The following is a 21,343-nucleotide window of genomic DNA, read 5'->3' as shown; positions in this document are numbered from 1 at the left end:
ACAAGATGAAAAAAATCACTTCAACAAAAAGAACAAGAGGTAGTACCGTCTGCCAGGGACCTACTCAATACGGACATTAGTGTGATGTTGGACCTAGAGTTCAGAATCATGACTTTAAAGATACTAGCTGAGCTTGAAAAAAGCATGGAAGTTATTAGAGAAATGCTTTCTGGAGAAATAAAAGAACTAAAATCTAACCAAGTCGAAATCAAAAAGGCTATTAATGAGGTGCGATCAAAAATGGGGGCACTAACTGCTAGGATAAATGAGGCAGAAGAGAGAATCAGCGATATAGAAGACCAAATGATGGAAAATAAAGAAGCTGAGAAAAAGAGAGAGAAACAACGACTGGATCACGAGGGCAGAATTCAAGAGATAAGTGATATGATAAGATGAAACAACATTAGAATAATTGGGATCCCAGAAGAAGAAGAAAGAGAGAGAGGGGCAGAAGGTATATTGGAGCAAATTATAGCAGAGAACTTCCCTAATGTGGGGAAGGAAACAGGCATCAAAATCCAGGAGGCACAGAGAATCTCTCTCAAAATCAATAAAAATAGGTCAACACCCCGATATCTAATAGTAAACCTTACGAGTCTCAGAGACAAAGAGAAAATCCTGAAAGCAGCTCAGGAGAAGAGATATGTAACCTATAATGGTAGAAACATTAGACTGGCAACAGACCTATCCACAGAGACCTGGCAGGCCAGAAAGGACTGGCATGATATCTTCAGAGCACTAAACGAGAAAAATATGCAGCCAAGAATACTATATCCAGCTAGACTGTCACTGAAAATAGAAGGAGAGATAAAAATCTTCCAGGACAAACAAAAACTAAAGGAATTTGCAAACACAAAACCAGCCCTCCAAGAAATATTGAAAGGGGTCCTCTAAGCAAAGAGAGAGCCTAAAAGCAGGATAGACCAGAAAGGAATACAGACAATATACAGTAACAGTCACTTTACAAACAATACAATGGCACTAAATTCATATCTTTCAATAGTTACCCTGAATGTAAATGGGCTAAATGCCCCAATCAAAAGACACAGGTTATCAGATTGGATTAAAAAACAAGACCCATCGATATGCTGTCTGTAAGAGACTCATTTTAGACCCAAAGACACCCCCACATTGAAAGTAAAGGGGTGGAAAACCATTTACCATACTAATGAACACCAAAAGAAAGCTGGGGTGGCAATCCTTCTATCAGAAAAATTAGATTGTAAACCAAAGACTGTAATAAAAGATGAGGAAGGACACTCTATCCTACTTAAAGGGTCTATCCAACAAGATCTAACAATTGTAAATATCTATGCCCCTAACATGGGAGCAGCCAATTATATAAGGCAATTAATAACAAAAACAAAGAAACACATTGACAACAATGCAATAATACTGGGGGACTTTAACACCCCCCTCACTGAAATGGACAGATCATCTAAGCAAAAGAGCAACAAGGAAATAAAGACTTTAAATGACACACTGGACCAAATGGACTTCACAGACATATTGAGAACATTCCACCCCAAAGCAACGGAATACACATTCTTCTCTAGTGCCCATGGAACATTCTCCAGAATTGATCACATCCTAGGTCACAAATCACGTCTCAACTGGTACCAAAAGATTGGGATTATTCCCTGCATATTTTCAGACCACAATGCTTTGAAACTAGAACTCAATCACAAGAGGAAAGTCAGAAAGAACTCAAATACATGGAGGCTAAAGAGCATCCTACTAAAGAATGAATGGGTCAACCAGGAAGTTAAAGAAGAATTAAAAATATTCATGGAAACCAATGAAAATGAAAACACAACTGTTCAAAATCTTTGGGATACAGCAAAGGCAGTCCTGAGAGGAAAGGCTATAGCAATACAAGCCTTTCTCAAGAAACAAGAAAGGTCTCAAATACACAACATAACCCTACACCTAAAGGAGCTAGAGAAAAAACAGCAAATAAAGCCTAAACCCAGCAGGAGAAGAGAAATGACAAAGATCAGAGCAGAAATCAATGAAATAGAAACCAAAAGAACAGTAGAACAGATCAACAAAATTAGGAGATGGTTCTTTGAAAGAATTAACAAGATTGTTAAACCCCTGGCCAGACTTGTCCAAAAGAAAAGAGAAATGACCCAAATCAACAAAATCATGAATGAAAGAGGAGAGATCACAACCAACACCAAAGAAATACAAACAATTATAAGAACATATTATGAGCAACTCTATGCCAGCAAATTAGATAACCTGGAAGAAATGGATGTATTCCTCGAGATGTATCAACTACCAAGATTGAACCAGGAAGAAATAGAAAAGCTGAACAGACCTATAACCACTAAGGAAATTGAAGCAGTCATCAAAAATCTCCCAACAAACAAAAGCCCAGGGCCAGATGGCTTCCCAGGGGAATTCTACCAAACATTTAAAGAAGAATTAATACCTATTCTTCTGAAACTGTTCCAAAAAATAGAAATGGAAGGAAAACTTCCAAACTCATTTTATGAGGCCACCATTACCTTGATCCCCAAACCAGACAAAGACCCCATCAAAAAGGAGAATTACAGACCAATATCCTTGATGAACATGGATGCAAAAATTCTCACCAAAATACTAGCCAATAGGATCCAACAGTACTTTAAAAGGATTATTCAACACGACCAAGTGGGATTTATCCCTGGGCTGCAAGTTTGGTTCAACATCTGCAAATCAATCAACGTGATACAGTACATTAACAAAAGAAAGAATAAGAATCATATGATCCTCTCAATAGATGCAGAGAAAGCATTTGACAAAGTACAGCATCTTTTCTTGATCAACACTCTAGAGGGTACCTACCTCAATATCATAAAAGCCATCTATGAAAAACCTACAGCCAATATCATTGTCAATGGGGAAAAACTGAGAGCTTTCCCCCTAAGGTCAGGAACGCGGCAGGGATGTCCACTGCTATTCAACATAGTATTAGAAATCCTAGCCACAGCAATCAGACAACAAAAAGAAATCAAAGGCATCCCAATCAGCAAGGAGGAAGTCAAACTCTCACTCTTTGCAGATGATATGATACTTTATGTGGAAAATCCTAAAGACTCCACCCCAAAACTGCTAGAACTCATACAGGAATTCAGTAAAGTGGCAGGATATAAAATCAATGCACAGAAATCAGTGGCATTCCTATACAACAACAACAAGATAGAAGAGAGAGAAATTAAGGAGTTGATGCCATTTACAATTGCACCCAAAACCATAAGATACCTAGGAATAAATCTAACCAAAGAGGTGTAGGATCTGTACTCAGAAAACTATAAAATACTCATGAAAGAAATTGAGGAAGACACAAAGAAATGGAAAAACGTTCCATGCTCATGGATTGGAAGAACAAACATTGTGAAGATGTCAATGCAACCTAGAGCAATCTACACATTCAATGCAATCCCCATCAAAATACCATCCACTTTTTTCAAAGAAATGGAACAAATAATCCTAAAATTTGTATGGAACCAGAAGAGACCCCGAATAGCCAGAGGAATGTTGAAAAAGAAAAGCAAAGCTGGCGGCATCACAATTCCGGACTTCCAGCTCTATTACAAAGCTGTCATCATCAAGACAGTATGGTACTGGCACAAAAACATACACATAGATCAATGGAACAGATTAGAGAGCCCAGAAATGGACCCTCAACTCTATGGTCAACTCATCTTCGACAAAGCAGGAAGGAATGTCCCATGGAAAAAAGACACTCTCTTCAACAAATGGTGTTGGGAAAATTGGACAGCCACATGCAGAAGAATGAAACTGGACCATTTCCTTACACCACACACAAAAATAGACTCCAAATGGTTGAAAGACCTAGATGTAAGACAGGAGTCCGTCAAAATCCTAAAAGAGAACACAGGCAGCAACCTCTTCGCCCTCAGCCACAGCAACTTCTTCCTAGAAACATCGCCAAAGGCAAGGGAAGCAAGGGCAAAAGTGAACTATTGGGACCTCGTCAAGATAAAAAGCTTTTGCACAGCAAAAGAAACACTGAACAAAACCAAAAGACAACTGACAAATGGGAGAAAATATTTGCAAATGACATATCAGATAAAGGGCTAGTATCCAAAATCTATAAAGAACTTATCAAACTGAACACCCAAAGAACAAATAATCCAATCAAGAAATGGGCAGAAGACATGAGCAGACATTTTTCCATTTTTCCAAAGAAGACATCCAAATGGCCAACAGACACATGAAAAAGTGCTCAACATCACTCGGCATCAGGGAAATCCAAATCAAAACCTCAATGAGATACCACCTCACACCAGTGAGAATGGATAAAATTAACAACAGATGTTGGCAGGGATGTGGAGAAAGGGGAACCCTCCTACACTGTTGGTGGGAATGCAAGCTGGTGCAACCACTCTGGAAAACAGTATGGATGTTCCTCAAACAGTTGAAAATAGAGCTACCATATGATCCAGCAATTGTACTACTGGGTATTTACCCCAAAGATACAAATGTAGGGATCCGAAGGGGTACATGCACCCCAATGTTTATAGCAGCAATGTCCACAATAGCCAAATTGTGGAAAGAGCCAAGATGTCCATTGACAGATGAATGGATAAAGAAGATGTGGTATATATACACAATGGAATATTATGCAGCCATCGAAAGGAATGAGATTTTGCCATTTGCAATGATGTGGATGGAACTGGAGGGTATTATGCTGAGTGAAATAAGTCAATCAGAGAAAGACATGTATCATATGACCTCACCGATATGAGGAATTCTTAATCTCAGGAAACAAACTGAGGGTTGCTGGAGTGGTAGGGGTGGAAGGGAGGGGGTGGTTGGGTGATAGACATTGGGGAGGGTATGTGCTATGGGTGAGCACTGTGAATTGTGCACGACTGTTGAATCACAGATCTGTACCTCTGAAATAAATAATGCAATGTATGTTAAGAAAAAAAAAAGATAGCAGGAGGGGAAGAATGAAGGGGGGTAAATCGGAGCGGGAGATGAACCATGAGAGATGATGGACTCTGAAAACAAACTGAGGGTTCTAGAGGGGAGGGGGGTAGAGGGATGTGTTAGGCTGGTGATGGGTATTAAAGAGGGCACGTTCTGTGTGGAGCACTGGGTGTTATGCACAAAGAATGAATCATGGAACACTACATTAAAAACTAATGATGTAATGTATGGTGATTAACATAACAATAAAAAAGTAAAAAAAAATGTTAACCACTGCTAAGAAAAATATCTTCACAGCACTATCAAGATTGGTATTTGACCAAATATCTGGGCACCATAGCCTACCCAAGTTGAAACATAAAAGGAATCATCACAGATATCATTACCCCAAACTGGAAACAACCTAAAGGTCTATCAGCAGAAGAATGGATAAATAGCTTGTATATATTCATACAATGGAACACTACTAAGAAATAAAGAGATAGAAATTACTGATACATGTAAAAACATGGATGAATCTCAAAATACCATGTTAAGAGAAAGAAGTTAGACACAAAAAGGTATATGCTGTATAATACCATTTCTATGAAGTTCAAGAAATAAATCTAACCTCTGGTGACAGAAATAGTATAGTGTTGCCTATGGGAGGTGAGGGTTTACTGGAAAGAGGCAGAAAGAAACCTTCTGGGGTAATAGATATGTTCTTTATCTTCATTAAAGTGCTGATTACACAGGCATATATGTTTGTATAACTTCATCCAATTAAGTATTTAAAAGTTATGTATTTTGCTGTGTGTAAATTTTACCTTAATTTAAAAAAAAAACTGAAGAGATAACAGTTCCTTCCAACCTAGTTGGGGAGACAGATATGCAGACAGGCATTTTTAACATGATATGATGAGCTTATTAAGGCTTTTAAAAGAGTAAGTTGGAGGTGGGCGCTAACATTTCTTGAAGCACCCCAAATGTTCTAATGTGTAGCCCAGAGTGAGAACCATTGCCTTATCAGTGCCCCATGTGCTGGGACTTTGTCTGCCATTATTCACCTTTATTTTTTTTATATTTTATTTTATTTTTTATTATTTTTTAAAGATCTTATTTATTTATTTGACAGAGAGAGAGAGCACAAGTAGGCAGAGTGGCAGGCAGAAGGAGAGGGAGAAACAGGCTCCCCGCTGAGCAGGGAGCCCAATGAAGCCTCCATCCCAGGACCCTGGGATCATGACCTGAGCCGAAGGCAGACACTTAACTGACTGAGCCACCTAGGTGCCCCATTATTCACTTTTAAATACTCAGCACTCGCTCCACAAATATTTTTTGAATGAATTCTATGTTTCTTTCCACAAAAAGAAAGAAAGAAAGGAAGAAAGGAAGAAAGGAAGAAAGGAAGAAAGGAAGAAAAGAAAGAAAGAAAGAAAGAAAGAAAGAAAGAAAGAAAGAAAGAAAGAAAGAAAGAAAGAAAAAAGAAAGAAAGAAAAAAGAAAGAAAGAAAGAAAGAAAGAAAGAAAGAAAGAAAGAAAGAAAGAAAGAAAGAAAGAAAGAAAAAAGAAAGAAAGAAAGAAAGGAAGAAAAGGAAAAAGAAAGGAAGAAAGAAAAAGAAAAAAAAGACCCTTCGCCAGTCATCATCACCTGCCTTCCAATTCTGCCAGCTTTTTATTTACCTAACACTTGACCATGAGTCTGTGAACACTTTGAGACTAGAACCCAGAGATGACCAATAGATTTCATCTTGCCTATTAACTCCAAGCACATACTGGCCCTCTAGATACTATGTTGACAGGGATTCTGAGACTGAGTCTGGCCTCAAAAAGAGAGAATACCTTGATTTGTTAGTATTGCCTGCCAAAAGTGTGAGGTGACATGCCACACTTTTGTCATCCCAACAAGCTCAGATTGAGCACCAGGTAATACCCAAATAAGAAAGGTAGGCAAAAAAAGAAAGGAGAAAGAAAGAGAGAAAGAAAGAAAGAAAGAGAAAGAGAGAAAGAAAGAAAGAGGGAGGGAGGGAGGAGGGAGGAAGAAAAGAAGGCTATACACATAGAGGGAGCACAAGCTAAATGAGTCAGTCAGCCCAAGGCCAAAAAAAATATTTAAGGAATATTGAAAACCAACTCAAATATCAACTCATTGCAAGAGGGTCTGTCTGTGTGATTTCTTTGGATCTGTCCAGGATCTAGACATGTACAGATCTCCTTCAGTGGGCTGCAACACATACCGATGGCATATCATTAACTAGGTAGCTGCATGCATTCCACTCACAGCCGCTTGCTAGGTATGTGTGGTCGATACTTTTCTGGCATGTGTGGGGTCTACAAGTCACAGGGCTGACTCCGCTTGTTAGTCTGTGTGGCCAGCTATTCTGCTGGGTTATCTCAGGAAGGAATTCTTTCTTGCTTTCCAAAAGGAAGTGCCTCTGGGACATTTCTGGTGGCATCGTTTGACTATCCCACATCCGAGATGCTAGGTACCTGGGGGGGGGGGTGGGCGATGACCAGGCCCTTCCCTGGAGGGGCCAGGAGAGGCAGACCAAAGCCACAGGCCTCATCTGGGAAGCTTTTCTCTTTGTTGCTTCTTTGGTCGTTGTTCCTTCTACCTTGTTCCTGATCTCTCACCTGTAATCTGTGGCTAAAAAGGAAACCAACTCTTGCATCACTATGGCTGTCAGACAGAGAACATAGACTCAAAAAATTAAAGAGGATAAAGAAGCACAAAAGTTCCCAGTTTCTGCATGGCTGAAATATCCTCTTTGCAGAAGACACCCAGCTGTCGAGGGTGTCCCAGGAACACACCAGCATGGCCTCTGCATGGCTCATGCTGAAATCCTGGCCAAGCAAACAGATGCTAAAAAACACAGTCAAGAAAGAAGACAAGAGACAAGAAAGGGAGAAGAGAGGAAGGGAGAGTCAGGGGGAGAAAGAGAGAAGAAAGGAGGACAGAAAAAAGGGGCATTAAACGAATGGAATTGCTAATGAAGTTGTCTCTCTCAGTGCGACACAAAGAGACACTAAATGCTATGTTTTTTCTTCCAGATTTGCAACCAGAGGACAGAGACCTGTGGTTCTAAGATCTCTTCTTGAGTCCCAGACTTTTTTCCAATGAAGATCAAAGCAGATTTGTCTGGAACTGTAACCGGACGATTAATGAAAGTTGCCACAGAATAAATACCCTTTTGCCTTCCTTGAGCTTTCCTGTTTAATATTCTCCAGGGGCTGTATTTTAGAAGGGGGAGCCAGCTGCCAGTTAGTAGCCCACAGCTCTGATTCATGGCAGGGAGAAAATTCTACACTGCCCCCTTCAGGCCAAGCTACGAAGAGCAGAAAACCAACATCCAGTGGGCTTGGAACAGCGTGCCACAAGAAAAGCTCGTAGCACAGGAAAATCGTCATCGTTAAATAAAATGCAATAAAAACCACAAGTCACTTCCCGAACCTATGCACATGAATGTCTTGGAAACTGTATGTCCTCCAGCATAACCTACATAATTCCCTCCCCTCTGCACACACATAGCGGACCCATGTAGCATCTGAGCATTTACTGGAGTCCAACTACATAGAGGACCTTGCTTTAGATGCTTTACATGCATCATTTCATTTAGTTCCCCAAAAAGCATTGTAAATCGGGAAGTTAATCTTTTCTATCCAAATAAAGAAATTGACACTTGGATTAAGAAACCGGCTCAAATTCACGCATATTTAGTGGCACCATCCAGACTGAAATCCCAAACTACTGAATTCCAAAATCCATATTTTGCCCCCTGAGCGGCACTGCATTGCTTACAAATGGGAGCAAACACTGCAGTTTCTTTGTAGGTATCTTTATTGTAGAACTACCCAAAGGTTACTTAGAAACCATTTGCGGCCGTCTAAGCTCTCCCTGGTGGATCATCCTAAGAGGTCTGTCATTGTTGCACAGACTTCAGCAGTGTTGGGAGGTCTGGGGTCCCTGAAGGACCATAATCAAGTAGTGCTTCTGTGAACAATTTATCACTTGAACACTGCCATGACGAGAATTATATGCAGTCTTAGAACTTCAAATTTTGCCTCTATTCCTTCACTCTCTTATGTCTTGGAAGCAAGAGTTCCTTTTTTTCCCCCTGTAAATAAATAAAAAAAAAACATTCTTTAGCTTTCGTTATTAAAAAAAAAAAATGCAAGGCTTGGGGGGCCTGGATGGCTCAGTCGGTTAAGCGTCTGCCTTCGGCTCAGGTCGTGATCCCAGGGTCCTGGGATCCTGTCCTGGGATCCTGCTGAGCAGGGAGTCTGCTTCTCCCTCTCCCACTGCCCCTCCTCACCACTCGTGCTCTCTCTCTCAAATAAATAAATAAAATACTTTAAAAAAATACAAAGCTATACAGTCATTTCTTTGCTTGAGTAAATCATTCCATATGATTGGAGTGGTTTACACAAGAAGAAGAGGGTTAATTAATGTCATGTTTAGACTTTCCTTTTTTCATGTCTAAATCTTCAGAATTGTAAGGGGGACAGGGAAGAGGAGTTGAGGGGAATGGTAAAGGCAATTACCTGTTTTAAGCACCATGAAGGTTCTCTGAACATTATAAAATACCATATAAATGTTACACAGTTGTATCATAATTATTACTACCATAGAAGTTATAAGGTTGGAAGAAGAACAATTATGATATTAATACTCCATTGGTTCCCCAGGGTGCCTCCCCATGGTTCAGGATACTTCATAATTTGATCCTCCCAGCACTGCCAACCACATCTTTTACTCTCTACAACAAACGTTCACCTTCTGCTTCCATCAAGGTTGTCTAATTGGTGAACTATCATAGTCATTGCATCCTTGATAAACCCATTTGCAAAAGGGAAAATTTTCCTAAAGTAATTAATTCGCTTGTTTGCTAATCATCCAAATCCATGTGATTTCAACCTTCATCTCCTACCTCGAAAAGCCCAAGAAAGTCAGGGACCTGGTTTGTCTTGTTTCCCTCATTGATTCCAGCCCCGAGCAAAGTGTCTAGTGCATAGTAGGAGATCCATAAGCATTTGCCAATGTGAGCAAAAATCTACCATGTATCCCCTTTTGGCTGTAGCTTCACTCTAAGAATACATCACCCTACTGGTAGAAACCTCTCCCTAAATGATAATAATTATGAAAGTAACAAGGACAATGATCCTGAGAAAATGCTTACTGTTCTATGTGATTTAATGTGAAAGCAATTTAATCCTCTGATGGGGTTTTAGGACATGCTGCCCCAAAGTACGGTATCTTGGCATGTTGAATACTTGAAGATGAAGGAGTTTGAGAAAACAGCAGAAGCAAGAAGGTAACTCTGATTTTCCCACATCTTCTCCCCTGAAACAGGTCGTAAAACCCTCCTGTGGGAGGTGCCCTCCCTGTACCTGGAGGAAAGGAGCATCTTTATCTCTTAAGACAAAGGAACCCTGGAGAAGAATACTAATGAACAGGACTTACTAAGTTTCCCCTCATACTCCTTAAGGATCCATCATATTTTCTACGCAACTGCCCACTCTTAATCAAACTTAACATAAAAATACTCAGTTCTGTTTTTTCAGATCCTTATTCCCTTATGAAGGTTCCGTATCATGTAGAACCTTGTATGCCTTTCTTTTATGATCTTTGTCAGTTTAATTTTCAGACCCAACCTGAGATCCTAAGAGAGTCAAGGAAAACTTTTTCCTCCTCTATGCCTCAAGACAATCACGTAGAATTTTTATGATATAGATACCATTATTATTCCCATTTTATAAATAAGGAAACTGAGTCAGGGACCAAGTGCATCATTTTCCCTAGATAATGGATCAGATAAGGTTGGAAGTCAGAAACTGAACACAGGTAGACGGGTACCAGAGCCCAAACTCTTAACATCTAACTGTAATGCATCTGTTTATACTCTTAGGAGAGTGACAATGAATTTCTTCCAGACACCAGCCATGGTGTCTGTGTTTCAAAGAATATGAGTGAATAATTTGGACTGCTTTTCTTAAAGTTTTGAAAGTGTGCCAATTTAAAACTTCTTGAGTTCCTCACAAACAATCCAATGAGTAACAAAAACATAAGGCTCAGCTGTTCTTTCCAACATTGATTACCCACTACAAATGGTTATCTGTACAATCAGTTTCCAACAGCTGTGTTTTTTATTAGAAGCCACTGAGTTCAGGATGGAAGGACAAAGTGGCAATGTAACAGTAAGTGATTAAGAAATAGAACACAAGTGCATCTAGATCCTAAGATGGGGAGAAAGCTGGATAGGTGGTCTTCCCTCCTGTTAAAGATCTTTCCTCACATGTAACACAAAAGAGAAGAGGTTTGTTTTCTCAGGCCACTAAATGACTATTTACAGAAAGTTACAAAAGCAGCATGAAGACATCATTTCCTCTGCTGCTCTTGCCCGGGGTCGTGTGAATAGGGAGAAGGAAGGGCATGAAAGGACCAGGAGGGCAGAGATGGAGACAGGCAGGAGACAATGATGACGGTGGTAGCATTTCTTTATTATTATTAAAACACTCTTTTTTCCAGGGCACCTGGGTGGCTCAGTTGGTTGAGCATCTGACTCTTGATTTCAGCTCAGGTCATGATCTCAGGGTGGTGAGTTCAAGCCCCACAGTTGGACTCCACGGTTAGCAGGGAGTCTGCCTCTCTCCCTCTCCCTCCCCTGCTCACATGTGCCTGCTTGCTCTCTCTAAAACAAATTAATATATCTTAAAAAAAAAAAAAAACACTCTTGTTCCTACAGTAACGGCCTGCCTTTAATTTGTGTTTACTCTTTACTTTCTTTTGAAAATATTATTCATTTACCGGCACATTTCTTCATTCTCTTTTTCTTTCTCAATGTTGAAGACAGCAATGAAACATGTAGGGGTCTTCAGAGATCTCTAGCTGTAGCCAGTTGGAAAAAAGTCTTATCGGTAGATAAACATCTCCCAAAGACGAAAGGAAACAAGAGCTTTATTTAAGTCCTTTAAATAAAAGTTCAAAGATAAAGAGAAATGACTTTAAATGTATGAGTAAACAATTCAAAACAAATAGGCATGTATTATGTACTAATAAAATGTCTAAGCACAAGCAAGCAGATTGAGAAACATTTCCTAATGCAAGGAACACCCTCTCCCTTTGTCTTCAGCGTTTTATTGACAAAGACAGTGCATCACAAATTTTTCGGCCAGAATATTCCTAAAGGTGAGGGCAACATGCGCCCTTGCCCAGCATTCTAGGATGTGTTCCAACACCACTTGCCGCAAACAATTTTTTGAAGGATCAACGTTTTTATATGAATAGTTTATACAAATTCAGCATCCTATTCCACAATTTAGATCTTGTTTTAGTACAAATTAGTTCACTCAAAATATCTGAGTAAGACTGAGGAAAATCAGAAACATTATTGTTTCTAGCCATGCTTTTTCCTACAGGGCACAGGACGTATAAGAATCCCAGTTTAGAAGCACAGTCGAGGTGGTGGGCTGGTGGAATATTTGACATCATCTCTACTCAAAACTCAAGGAACTAAGGTTAAATAAGATGAAGAACCATGGGGCACCTGGGTGGCTCAGTCATTAAGCGTCTGCCTTCGGCTCAGGTCATGATCTCAGGGTCCTGGGATCGAGCCCTGCATCAGGGCTCTCTGCTCAGCAGGGAGCCTGCTTCTCCCTCTCCCTCTGTGCTCTCTCTCACACTCTCTCTCAAAAGAAAAAGGGAAAAAAAAGATGAAGAACCACACAAATAAAAGAAACCTGCTCACAACTGACAAATGGATTGGTTTGTACTTAATTACTTCTGCTCTAACTTCTAAAAAAGCGACGCTAAGAGGCAATGAGCTTACCTAAAAGTGATTAGCAAGAACAAAAAGGCGAAGCGAAGTTGGCCTCATAAACCCTGAGGTCCAGAGGTTAATCATCTAGATTTCACTTTCTGCAAGCCACTAACTAACAAGCCTGATTGACACACTTACCTTTCCAAGTTTCTTCAACTTTAACCATTTTCAAAAAGTCTTTCTATTTGCTCTTTCAGTAGCCAGCCATCACTCGCAAAGTGCTCCTTATCTTCCAGCTAAAATGCTCTGAAATGTCAGTCTATTACACAATGAGACCAAGTCATCAACTGAAGGGCTTCCCTTCACACACTTCCCTGTACACATCTTACTCAACTTTCTTGTCACATACATGGGAGCCATTGAGTGTGCAATATTTTTCCCAATATTTTTACTAAACAGGAAATCATAGTAAAATCAAAGGGTTTCCAGATGTTCAGAGAAACTGAAAGTGAATACATTTACACTAACAGCCGTGGGGCCTCCCTCTATGTCATGCAACTCCCTTCACTCTTTCATATTCATGCTTAAAAGGAAAATCACACTTGAGGTCGGAAACATGACTTCGAAACAGAAGCACTGAAAATGAGTCTGCATCCTGTATTGTTACCCCTGACATCTGACATTGCAGTTTCCTGCTTGTATGTCCGGATCCTCTGCTAAACGGTGAGATTCTGGAGGGCAGGAGTCCTCGCTGTAGACTCCTCGTTGCATCTCCAGGCTATGGCTCAATGAGCGTGTGTTGAAATGTCCACTTGTTTGGCTACTAAGTAGACTGGTCTTTGTTTTTCATTGCTCCTTTAACTCAAAGATCTCCTTGTTTTGATGAGGCTCGTATGCTCTCTTCACCAAAAATAAGTTAAAGAGCTTAGAGTGGGGACAGAGGTTTGCAAAACTAGTGACCATAATCTCTGCTAAGTGGTAACGGTGGTGGGAGGGGAGTTTGGGGGAAGCCACTGAGATTAAGAGGCCAATCACAAAGCCTATGATTTCGCCAACTGAACAGTAACGTAAACCTAAACCTATTACTGAGAAGGGAGAGAATGAGATTGGTTGTAAGAAAAACTGGGTCCCACTTCGAATGAGATGATATATGAAAAGTTCTACAAAAATATATCAGGCACCAAGGAAAAACACTATACACATTAGTCATTACTGCTGTCAGTACCTTCTGGATACATTCTTGTCTTTGAGAATTCCTTAACTTTAATTCTTGTTTATTTCCCCTCACTGGGATACCCTAGGATTAACGACATAGAGTTTGTCAAGTGTTATGAAATCCCTGAAGTGTTATAATCAACGCAAGTACCATTTTATTTATGCAAACTGTGTCTACCCGGTGAGTCCACTTAAATATCTAGGATTGGGAACTTCTGTCTCATAAGGCTTAATAAATGATTCCCTCTGGCTCCAAAAGCAAGTACTTTTTCAATGACAATGGGAGGGAAAGCAAAGGAATTGCTCGGTGACATCTGTTGTGCAACGTTCTTCGAATGGCACATCTCGATAAATGCATGAGAGTCCTTGGAGAGTTACTGCACACAGTGAAGAGAGAGTGGTAAAAATCCCAGTATCTCTGTAAAGGAAGACATGACAGGTTAGAGGGAGAAAAGCCCTGGGGTTTCTATCAGTAGAAATCAACAACGACGCACTTAGTCCCTACTTTTTACACAATGGCAGCTTTCTAGGGTCTCTGACAGTGAGATAAAATTAAACATGAAAATTGAGATGGGGGCTGAGGCAGTGATATGTGAGGAGGAAAGGGAGACAAGGGGGTATACCGAGCTGCAATTCAGAGCCCAGGAAATGAGATAAAATATACTCCTGCAAACTGCCTGGACCAGCGTATATCAAAACGGCAATTTGAAATTAATCTAAATGCTACTGTATACCCTTTATGTGCCTTATGTGGCCCATACATTCAGATATTTTTTCTATTAATGATGCTAACGCAGATTATAAATAACTTTTTAAGGGTAAGAGAGTTCAAAAGTAGCAGAGCGCGGTTGAACCTAAGCCATCAGGCTCTGAGCCCGATGAGCTTTGCACTCTGTGCCTGGCTCCTCTCCACATGCTGGAGACAGCCTGTGACGGCTAAAACCAAGAAGAGGGGAGGCTCGGTGGGAGGACTGGTTTACCAAGGCAGCAAAGTCCACTTGCAGAGCGAAAACTCAGCTTTGTCAATGGCTTTCTGCATGACTCATTAAGGATTTTTAATATACCTAAAGTCTTCAAGATAACTAAAAGTGAACGAAATAGGGGCACCTGGGTGGCACAGTCGGTTAAGTGTCTGACTCTTGGTTTCGGCTCAGGTCATGATCTCAGGGTCGTGAGACTGGGTCCCACGTGGGGCTCAGCACTCAGTGTGGCATCTGCTTGAGAGTCCCTCTCCCTCTGCCCCTCCCTCCAATCCTCCTCCTCTCTCTCCGTCTCTCTAAAATAAATAAATATATCTTTTCAAAAAAGCAAATGAAATAATCTACATGAAAAACTAATCTTCTGGTAAAAATATTACATAAGCAATCTCAAACATTACTATTATTATTATTATTAAATTATCTAAATTATTGAGGAGAAAGTAAAACTGTCACCTATATACAAATGTTCAACTTGTCCTTAAATGGAGAAATCCTGAAGACATTCATAAATGCTACATACATGATGTATCTATTTATTCTCATATCTGCATTCTTTTTAAAGATTTTATTTATTTGAGAGAGAAAGAGGAAGAGAGAGAGTGGTGGAGCACACAGAGGGAGAGGGAGAAGCAGGCTCCCTGCTGAGCAGGGGGCCCGATGCAGGGCTCGATCCCAGGACCCAGGATTATGACCTGAGCCGAAGGCAGACACTTAACCGACTGGGCCACCCAGGTGCCCCTCTTCTATCCACGTCTTATAACCATTTGTCTTACTGCATTTGAGTATCTCTTAAAAGCATTCTCAAGACCAGTTTTTTAATTAAAATTTTCTGTACTTCTATTGCAGTCTTGAACTATTTTACAGTGAAAACCACAGAAAGTGAATGGATTCTTTACCTCCAGGTCATCGTCGGGGATAGCTCTTTTCCACTTTACGTTCCACCTGATGTGTTCATAGGCATTGACTACAACTTCGATTGCTTTGGGACAAGAATGGCAAGCCTGTATCACCTGTAGAGGAAGCATACAGCTTTAATTGTTCAACGCACATCTATGATTCATTCATACGCACGGAGACATCGAGAACTTACGGACTCCTTGGGCTCCTTGGAGCCCCGAAATGCTTTTGTGAAGCTTCGTGCCTTTGAGTTTTCAAACACACTGCTAGTCCCAACGTAGATGGGAGGATTAATAAAATCACACTAACTTCCTTCAACATTCAGGAGCAAGTGAGAAAGAGGAGCTAACAAAGAAGGTGGGAGTCTGATGAAAGGCACATCCTGCCCTTACAACCCTCACCCCTCCCCACCGGAACACCTCCAGCTTCTTTCTGCCAGACTGACCCATCTTCCGGAAGTCCTTTGAGTGTGGTCTGCTTTCATTTCAAAGGGACCCAGCTGGTTTGGCAACTGGTCCACAGGGAACCTGCAGCAAAAGTACTCTTGACTCCGAATTTACCTGCCTTTCTTTCCTTTGCCAACAGACAAGCAACCCCAGCCACAGACTTTCACCTTTACGTTTTCTCATCATGAGTTACACATCGGTTCCATTTTTCCCTTGGAACTCGAGAAAGCCCTTCACTGGATATGAGATGAGGAGAAAGCCCCCCATCGCTGCCATTGGAAGGGAGGCATGCCTTTGCACTGAAACAACTTTCTCTGGAGAGTTCTTCCTGACTTCCCAGTCCTTGCCAACCTCAGCCTATTGTTGTTGGGAAAAGGGTCACAATGCCGGTCTTCCCCACCTCCTTTACAAGTTCGTCACAAGTGATCCAGCACCGTATTTTTCAATGTAGGCTGTTAAGAACCTATTGTCTTGAGGCCCCGGGCAAAACTGAGACAGAAAGATTATCATTTTAATGCCCAGTTCAGTGTGTGTGTGTGTGTGTGTGTGTGTGTGTGTGTGTGTGTGTGTGTGTGCGCATGCGCGCGTCTGTGCGTGTGCATGTGGTGTCACCCGAATGGAAGGCCCATGTCAGGAAAGAGCTGATGTGAAGAGCATGTTAGGATGGAGTCAGCTGACGGTCCACCTGCAAGGCCAGTCTGAAGAGCTTGGGACTGGCTTAACAGGCAAGAGGATGCTATTACATTTTCTTAACAAGAGAGGGTTATATTCAATCAATTCATTCCATTAGAAGGCCTTTATTGAGCACTGTGTTTAGCCCTATGACAGTAATTCTGAGAAGTTTATGACCTGTTTTTTGTCTTCAAGGAGTTTACAACCTAGTTGAAGAGAAAAGACATACACATTTCAAAGAGCGAGCAGTGTAAGTCAGTACATAATAAGAGACTGGCTTAAAGATCATCAAGTGTCCCTTGAGCGTCATGAACAAAAGCACAAAGGAGGAAACAAGGATATCAAGGGCAGAGAGCAGTGAGGAGGCCGAATGGGGGTGCACCAAACGGCTTCTCATCTAGCTCCAGTGTCAGTCGTGAGATGAAGGGTAACCGAAGCTCTGAGAAAGAGCAAGCAGGGGCTTAATGACTAATCAGCTATGGGGAGTAAAGAATGCAACTTTCAAGCCTGAGAACAAGGACATAGTGGGGTGCCACTGACGGAAATGAGGAAATGGGAAGGGCATACTAATTTGGGGATGGTCAGATCATGGGCAGAAGGATATGTCATAGGCAGTGTCTTAATGTCAGTCAAAAAAGGGCGTGCTAACACTCTGCTGAGAAGACCAAGATGGAGGTGGAGACTTGTGCGCCATTAAAGAATGTGCTGGCTAATGCCACACAGCTCAATAAGACTCTAAATGGGAATAAATGGAAATGGTAGAGGACCATGGTCTAAAGCTTGGGGAATCCTAACAGGCAGGAGAGAGGGAGAAGGAAAAAAGTTATAGCTACCATCTTTTGAGTACCTATTATGTGCCAGGGACTATGTTAAATCTTGGCATATTTGCCTTGCTCAGTCTTCAAACAACCCTATGAGGTTAGTCTTATAGTTATACCCATTTTACAGATTTAAAATCCAAGATGGAGAAAATTTATACCTAAGGTTATTTAGCTAGTAAAAGACAGAGCTGGGATTCAAATTCAGGTCTGTATGACTCCAAAAGTCAAAAGGAAATCAGGCCTATCAGAGTGAAAGACATCAAGTGAGGTGAGCATTGGAAGCCGGGTTGTCACCAGAGCTGTGAAGATTAGGGAGAAAAAGACAGATTAGAAACCACCAGATCTGATTAGAAGGCCAGCTTACGGGGAGTTGGGTGGATTCAAACAGGGAGGGATCGGACTATGCGAGAGAGAGGACGGATGCACAGTTGTACCTAAGGCTGACCCATCCTCATCTTTAAGACCTTGGCGTCATAGCATACAGAGTTTTAGAGACCCAATAAATAACTCTGAGGCTGAGTTTTGTTGAAATTTTGAAAGAATTCTCTTTCGAATGTAAAGCCATTGCTGGTAATATAAACATAGCCACCATCGGGAACGCCACATCCTTCTCTAAAGACCTCCAGATAAATCCTTTCTGAAAGGATGATCTGTGGTGAGAAGTACATGGGTAATCAGTTGATGATCCAAAATAGAGATTTACATTTACGAGTCAGTAGTAGGGAGATGATAGCTGAAATTAATCCAAGGCTGGAATCAAAAGTGTGCTTATAATGGAGTTATAAACCCAAAAAGTATGTGGAGAAACCAGAGAGCGTGTAATGAGGCTCTGCACATGGTTTAAGGGTCACTCAGAACACTGGCCTCTGCTCTACACTAATTCCCCGGTCACACTCACTCTTCACGGAAGCCACACTCGTTATATTTAAAGACAAGATGCTCACTTACCCAACACAGGTAATTTGTCCCCAGATATTCCCTACTTTCCCCTTCCTCCCAACACCTTGATCACAGAAGAAATGTAGATAAAATTTACTCTCCTCTTGCAACACATTACCGACTTCCCGACTAGGGTTCCCAGATTTAAATAATAATAATAATAATAATAATAATAATTATAATATTGACTGCCAGATTTTGAGTTTCAGATAAACAACATAGAATTTTTAGTGTAACCATGTCCCAAATATTGTTTTTTAAGATTTTATTTATTTATTTGACAGAGAGAGTGAGAGAGCACAAGCAGGGGCAGCAGTAGAAGGAGAGGGAGAAGCAGACTCCTCGAGGAGCAGAGAGCCTGATGCGGGGCTCCATCCCAGGACCCTGGGATCATGACCTGAGCCAAAGGCAGATGCTTAACGACTGAGCCACCCAGGCGTGCCCCATGTCCCAAATATTGCATGGGACATATTTATATGAAAAAGTACTTATTATATATCTAGACTTCAGATTTAACTGAGCATCCTGTATTTTATTCGGCAACATTATTCTCAGCCCCCATTCAGAAACAGTTCAAACTAAGTCACGTGTACAGGAACATCATCCATTCATATTTCAGGAGCCTCCTTCACACATCTGGTGCCTCAATTTGCACCTGGCATACTCCCACATATCACAGGGAGGTAACTTGTTACCTTTCATTCGGCCAAAAAAAAAAAAAGAAAATTAAGTAGTTCTTAACCTGCAGTCTTTCGATGCACAAAGTCCAAAGCTCCCACTGCTGTCATTAGGTTTTGCTGACACTGAACACTATGTTTTCGGCTCACAGAAGATGGTTCTCGTAGCACGAAAAGTCTTCGTTAGGAGCCTGAACAGCCTCCCAGCTCTCTTCACTGGCATGTCAGGCTTCTTCCAGAACTAAGACAGTTGGACACACTGTCTTCAGGCCTCAATAATTATTCTACTGGGCAACAACAACAAAAGAGGTCCTTAAGAGACATCAAACGCCGTATCATCACTCTACCCTGACTACCAGGAACCTTGACCATCAAAAGAGAAAGGACTGTTGTGGACTCAGGGGGAGAAGCTTCTGCTTCTTCTTTGTCCACCTGGGAATAGACCTTCACTTTCTGTGAGTCTCTGGTGTCTCTATTCTCTCGTCAGGGAAGAACAGTCGGACAAAAATTTCTTTCTACAGTGGTGGCACCTGGAGAGACCTCTAGACACTTGCTCTCATCATCTGGCCCCTGGAAGCATAAATTAAAAAAGAGATTCAAGATAAATCTCCCTGCCACCCTTCCAAAACAATGCCACCTCTGTGAGCCACTTTGGCCAAAAAATTCTTTTTATATTGATATATCTGTGTGCAGAAAAGTACTTAATGATCAGAGAGACTGTTTGTATTCTGGGCTTCATTTGCAGCATTGTTCAACAGCAGAAATCATCCTTACCTCCCCCGAACCCTTACATACCTTTCCCTCCCCTAGAAAAATGTCTTTCTTGCCCTACAAGAAAACCCAATCTTGGCTCCCTGGGGTGTCACTTCCTTCTGAATTATGCCAAGAGAAAAAAAAATCAAATGTCCTTTTGTACCCTGGAAAGCAATTGCAGACCCTATAATTCTTTTTTTTTCCCTTATGTAATTTATACATTGGCTTTCAGTGAAATACACCCTCTACAAATTTGCTTTGTATTTGGAAGACAGCATCTTCAGCTCTGACCTTGTTCCTTGTAAATAAGGAAACTGAATTCCCCATCCACAAGAGAACAAATCACTTTATCTTCTGGATAAATGAGTCAGTCATTTACTTGTCATAAAGATTACTTTCTCTTTGGAAAGTCGGGCTGTGGAGTAGTTGTGCTAAATCACTTTGAAGCATCTGCATAGTAAATGGAATAGTTTTTCTTTAGTTTTCCTTTGGAAGGGGGCCAGTTCCCTCACACTGTTGGGTAGCAACAAAAATGTTTATAATACCAGCCATCAACCAGTAGCCAATCCCGTCCTAAATCTCTTTAGCATATGGCCAAACTGGAGGAGCTCAGAGGAGCAAAACACAATGGAATAAGAACATGCTAACTCTGGATAATGTCCTTGGAGCACACAATCAGACACTGATGTTACAGGCTTGCGGAGCCACCAAAGTACAGCTGGGAGGACGGACTCCTGCAATGGATGAGGTGTACATTTTGAGAGAAGGAAGATGAAAGGAAACAATTTTGTTGAGTGCCACTACTGGGCTGGGTGATGGACATATCTTACCCACTTATTCCTGAAACATTTTGGAAAAGCTGATATTTTTACCTTCATTTTTTTTAGATGAGGAAATTGAGATCTGAGAAATCAGGGACTTGTTCAGAAATCATAATGCACATAAATAGCAGCTAAGCCTCTGCTCCTAAGCCTCCTCACTGTCACCTCTCAAAGGACTGCTTTTGGGAAAAAGGACCTGGGGACCTTCTTCACATTTGCAAGACTTCTCACTGGAGAGCAGAAACTCCCTGTGAAAGCCCATTTTCCTCAATCTGGCTCTCAAAGGGGAAAAATGAGGAAAGGGTATTCTGGCTACTTTCGCAGAGACCTGTTTCTGCGCAGTGAGTTTCAGGTAAAACACGACATTTCGGCTCTGGGCAGTCTCCCACATTGTCTCTCCTGGTTGGAGAGGCCCTTGTGGCTAACCCAGGCCCAGGGCA

General features: G+C 41.2%; 1 protein-coding gene and 1 long non-coding RNA gene across 2 annotated transcripts in view; both read right to left on the bottom strand.

Annotated features, from left to right (window-relative positions):
* Positions 1–8,745: 8,745 nt before the first annotated feature.
* Positions 8,746–13,081, bottom strand: LOC148162506 (uncharacterized). The gene is made up of 2 exons (XR_015766714.1): positions 11,731–13,081; positions 8,746–9,040 (listed from the first exon to the last, which is right to left on the bottom strand). It is a non-coding gene; the product is annotated as an uncharacterized LOC148162506 (long non-coding RNA).
* Positions 13,082–14,055: 974 nt separating this feature from the next.
* The window catches only part of ASB4 (ankyrin repeat and SOCS box containing 4), a 54,155-nt gene continuing 46,867 nt past the window's right edge, over positions 14,056–21,343 (bottom strand). Inside the window, exons 4-5 of the mRNA XM_028117369.2 lie at positions 15,774–15,887; positions 14,056–14,315 (exon numbers count right to left, since the gene is read on the bottom strand). Coding sequence (XP_027973170.1) covers positions 14,127–14,315; positions 15,774–15,887 — 303 coding nt within the window. The 3' untranslated portion in view covers positions 14,056–14,126. The remainder of the gene's footprint in view (positions 14,316–15,773; positions 15,888–21,343) is intronic.

Source organism: Eumetopias jubatus, unplaced genomic scaffold (genome assembly GCF_037043125.1).
Source record: "Eumetopias jubatus isolate StellerSeaLion01/CBP00866 unplaced genomic scaffold, mEumJub1_p1.0 scaffold_14, whole genome shotgun sequence".
NCBI lineage: Eukaryota > Metazoa > Chordata > Mammalia > Carnivora > Otariidae > Eumetopias > Eumetopias jubatus.
This window is presented reverse-complemented; position numbering and strand designations above follow the sequence as displayed.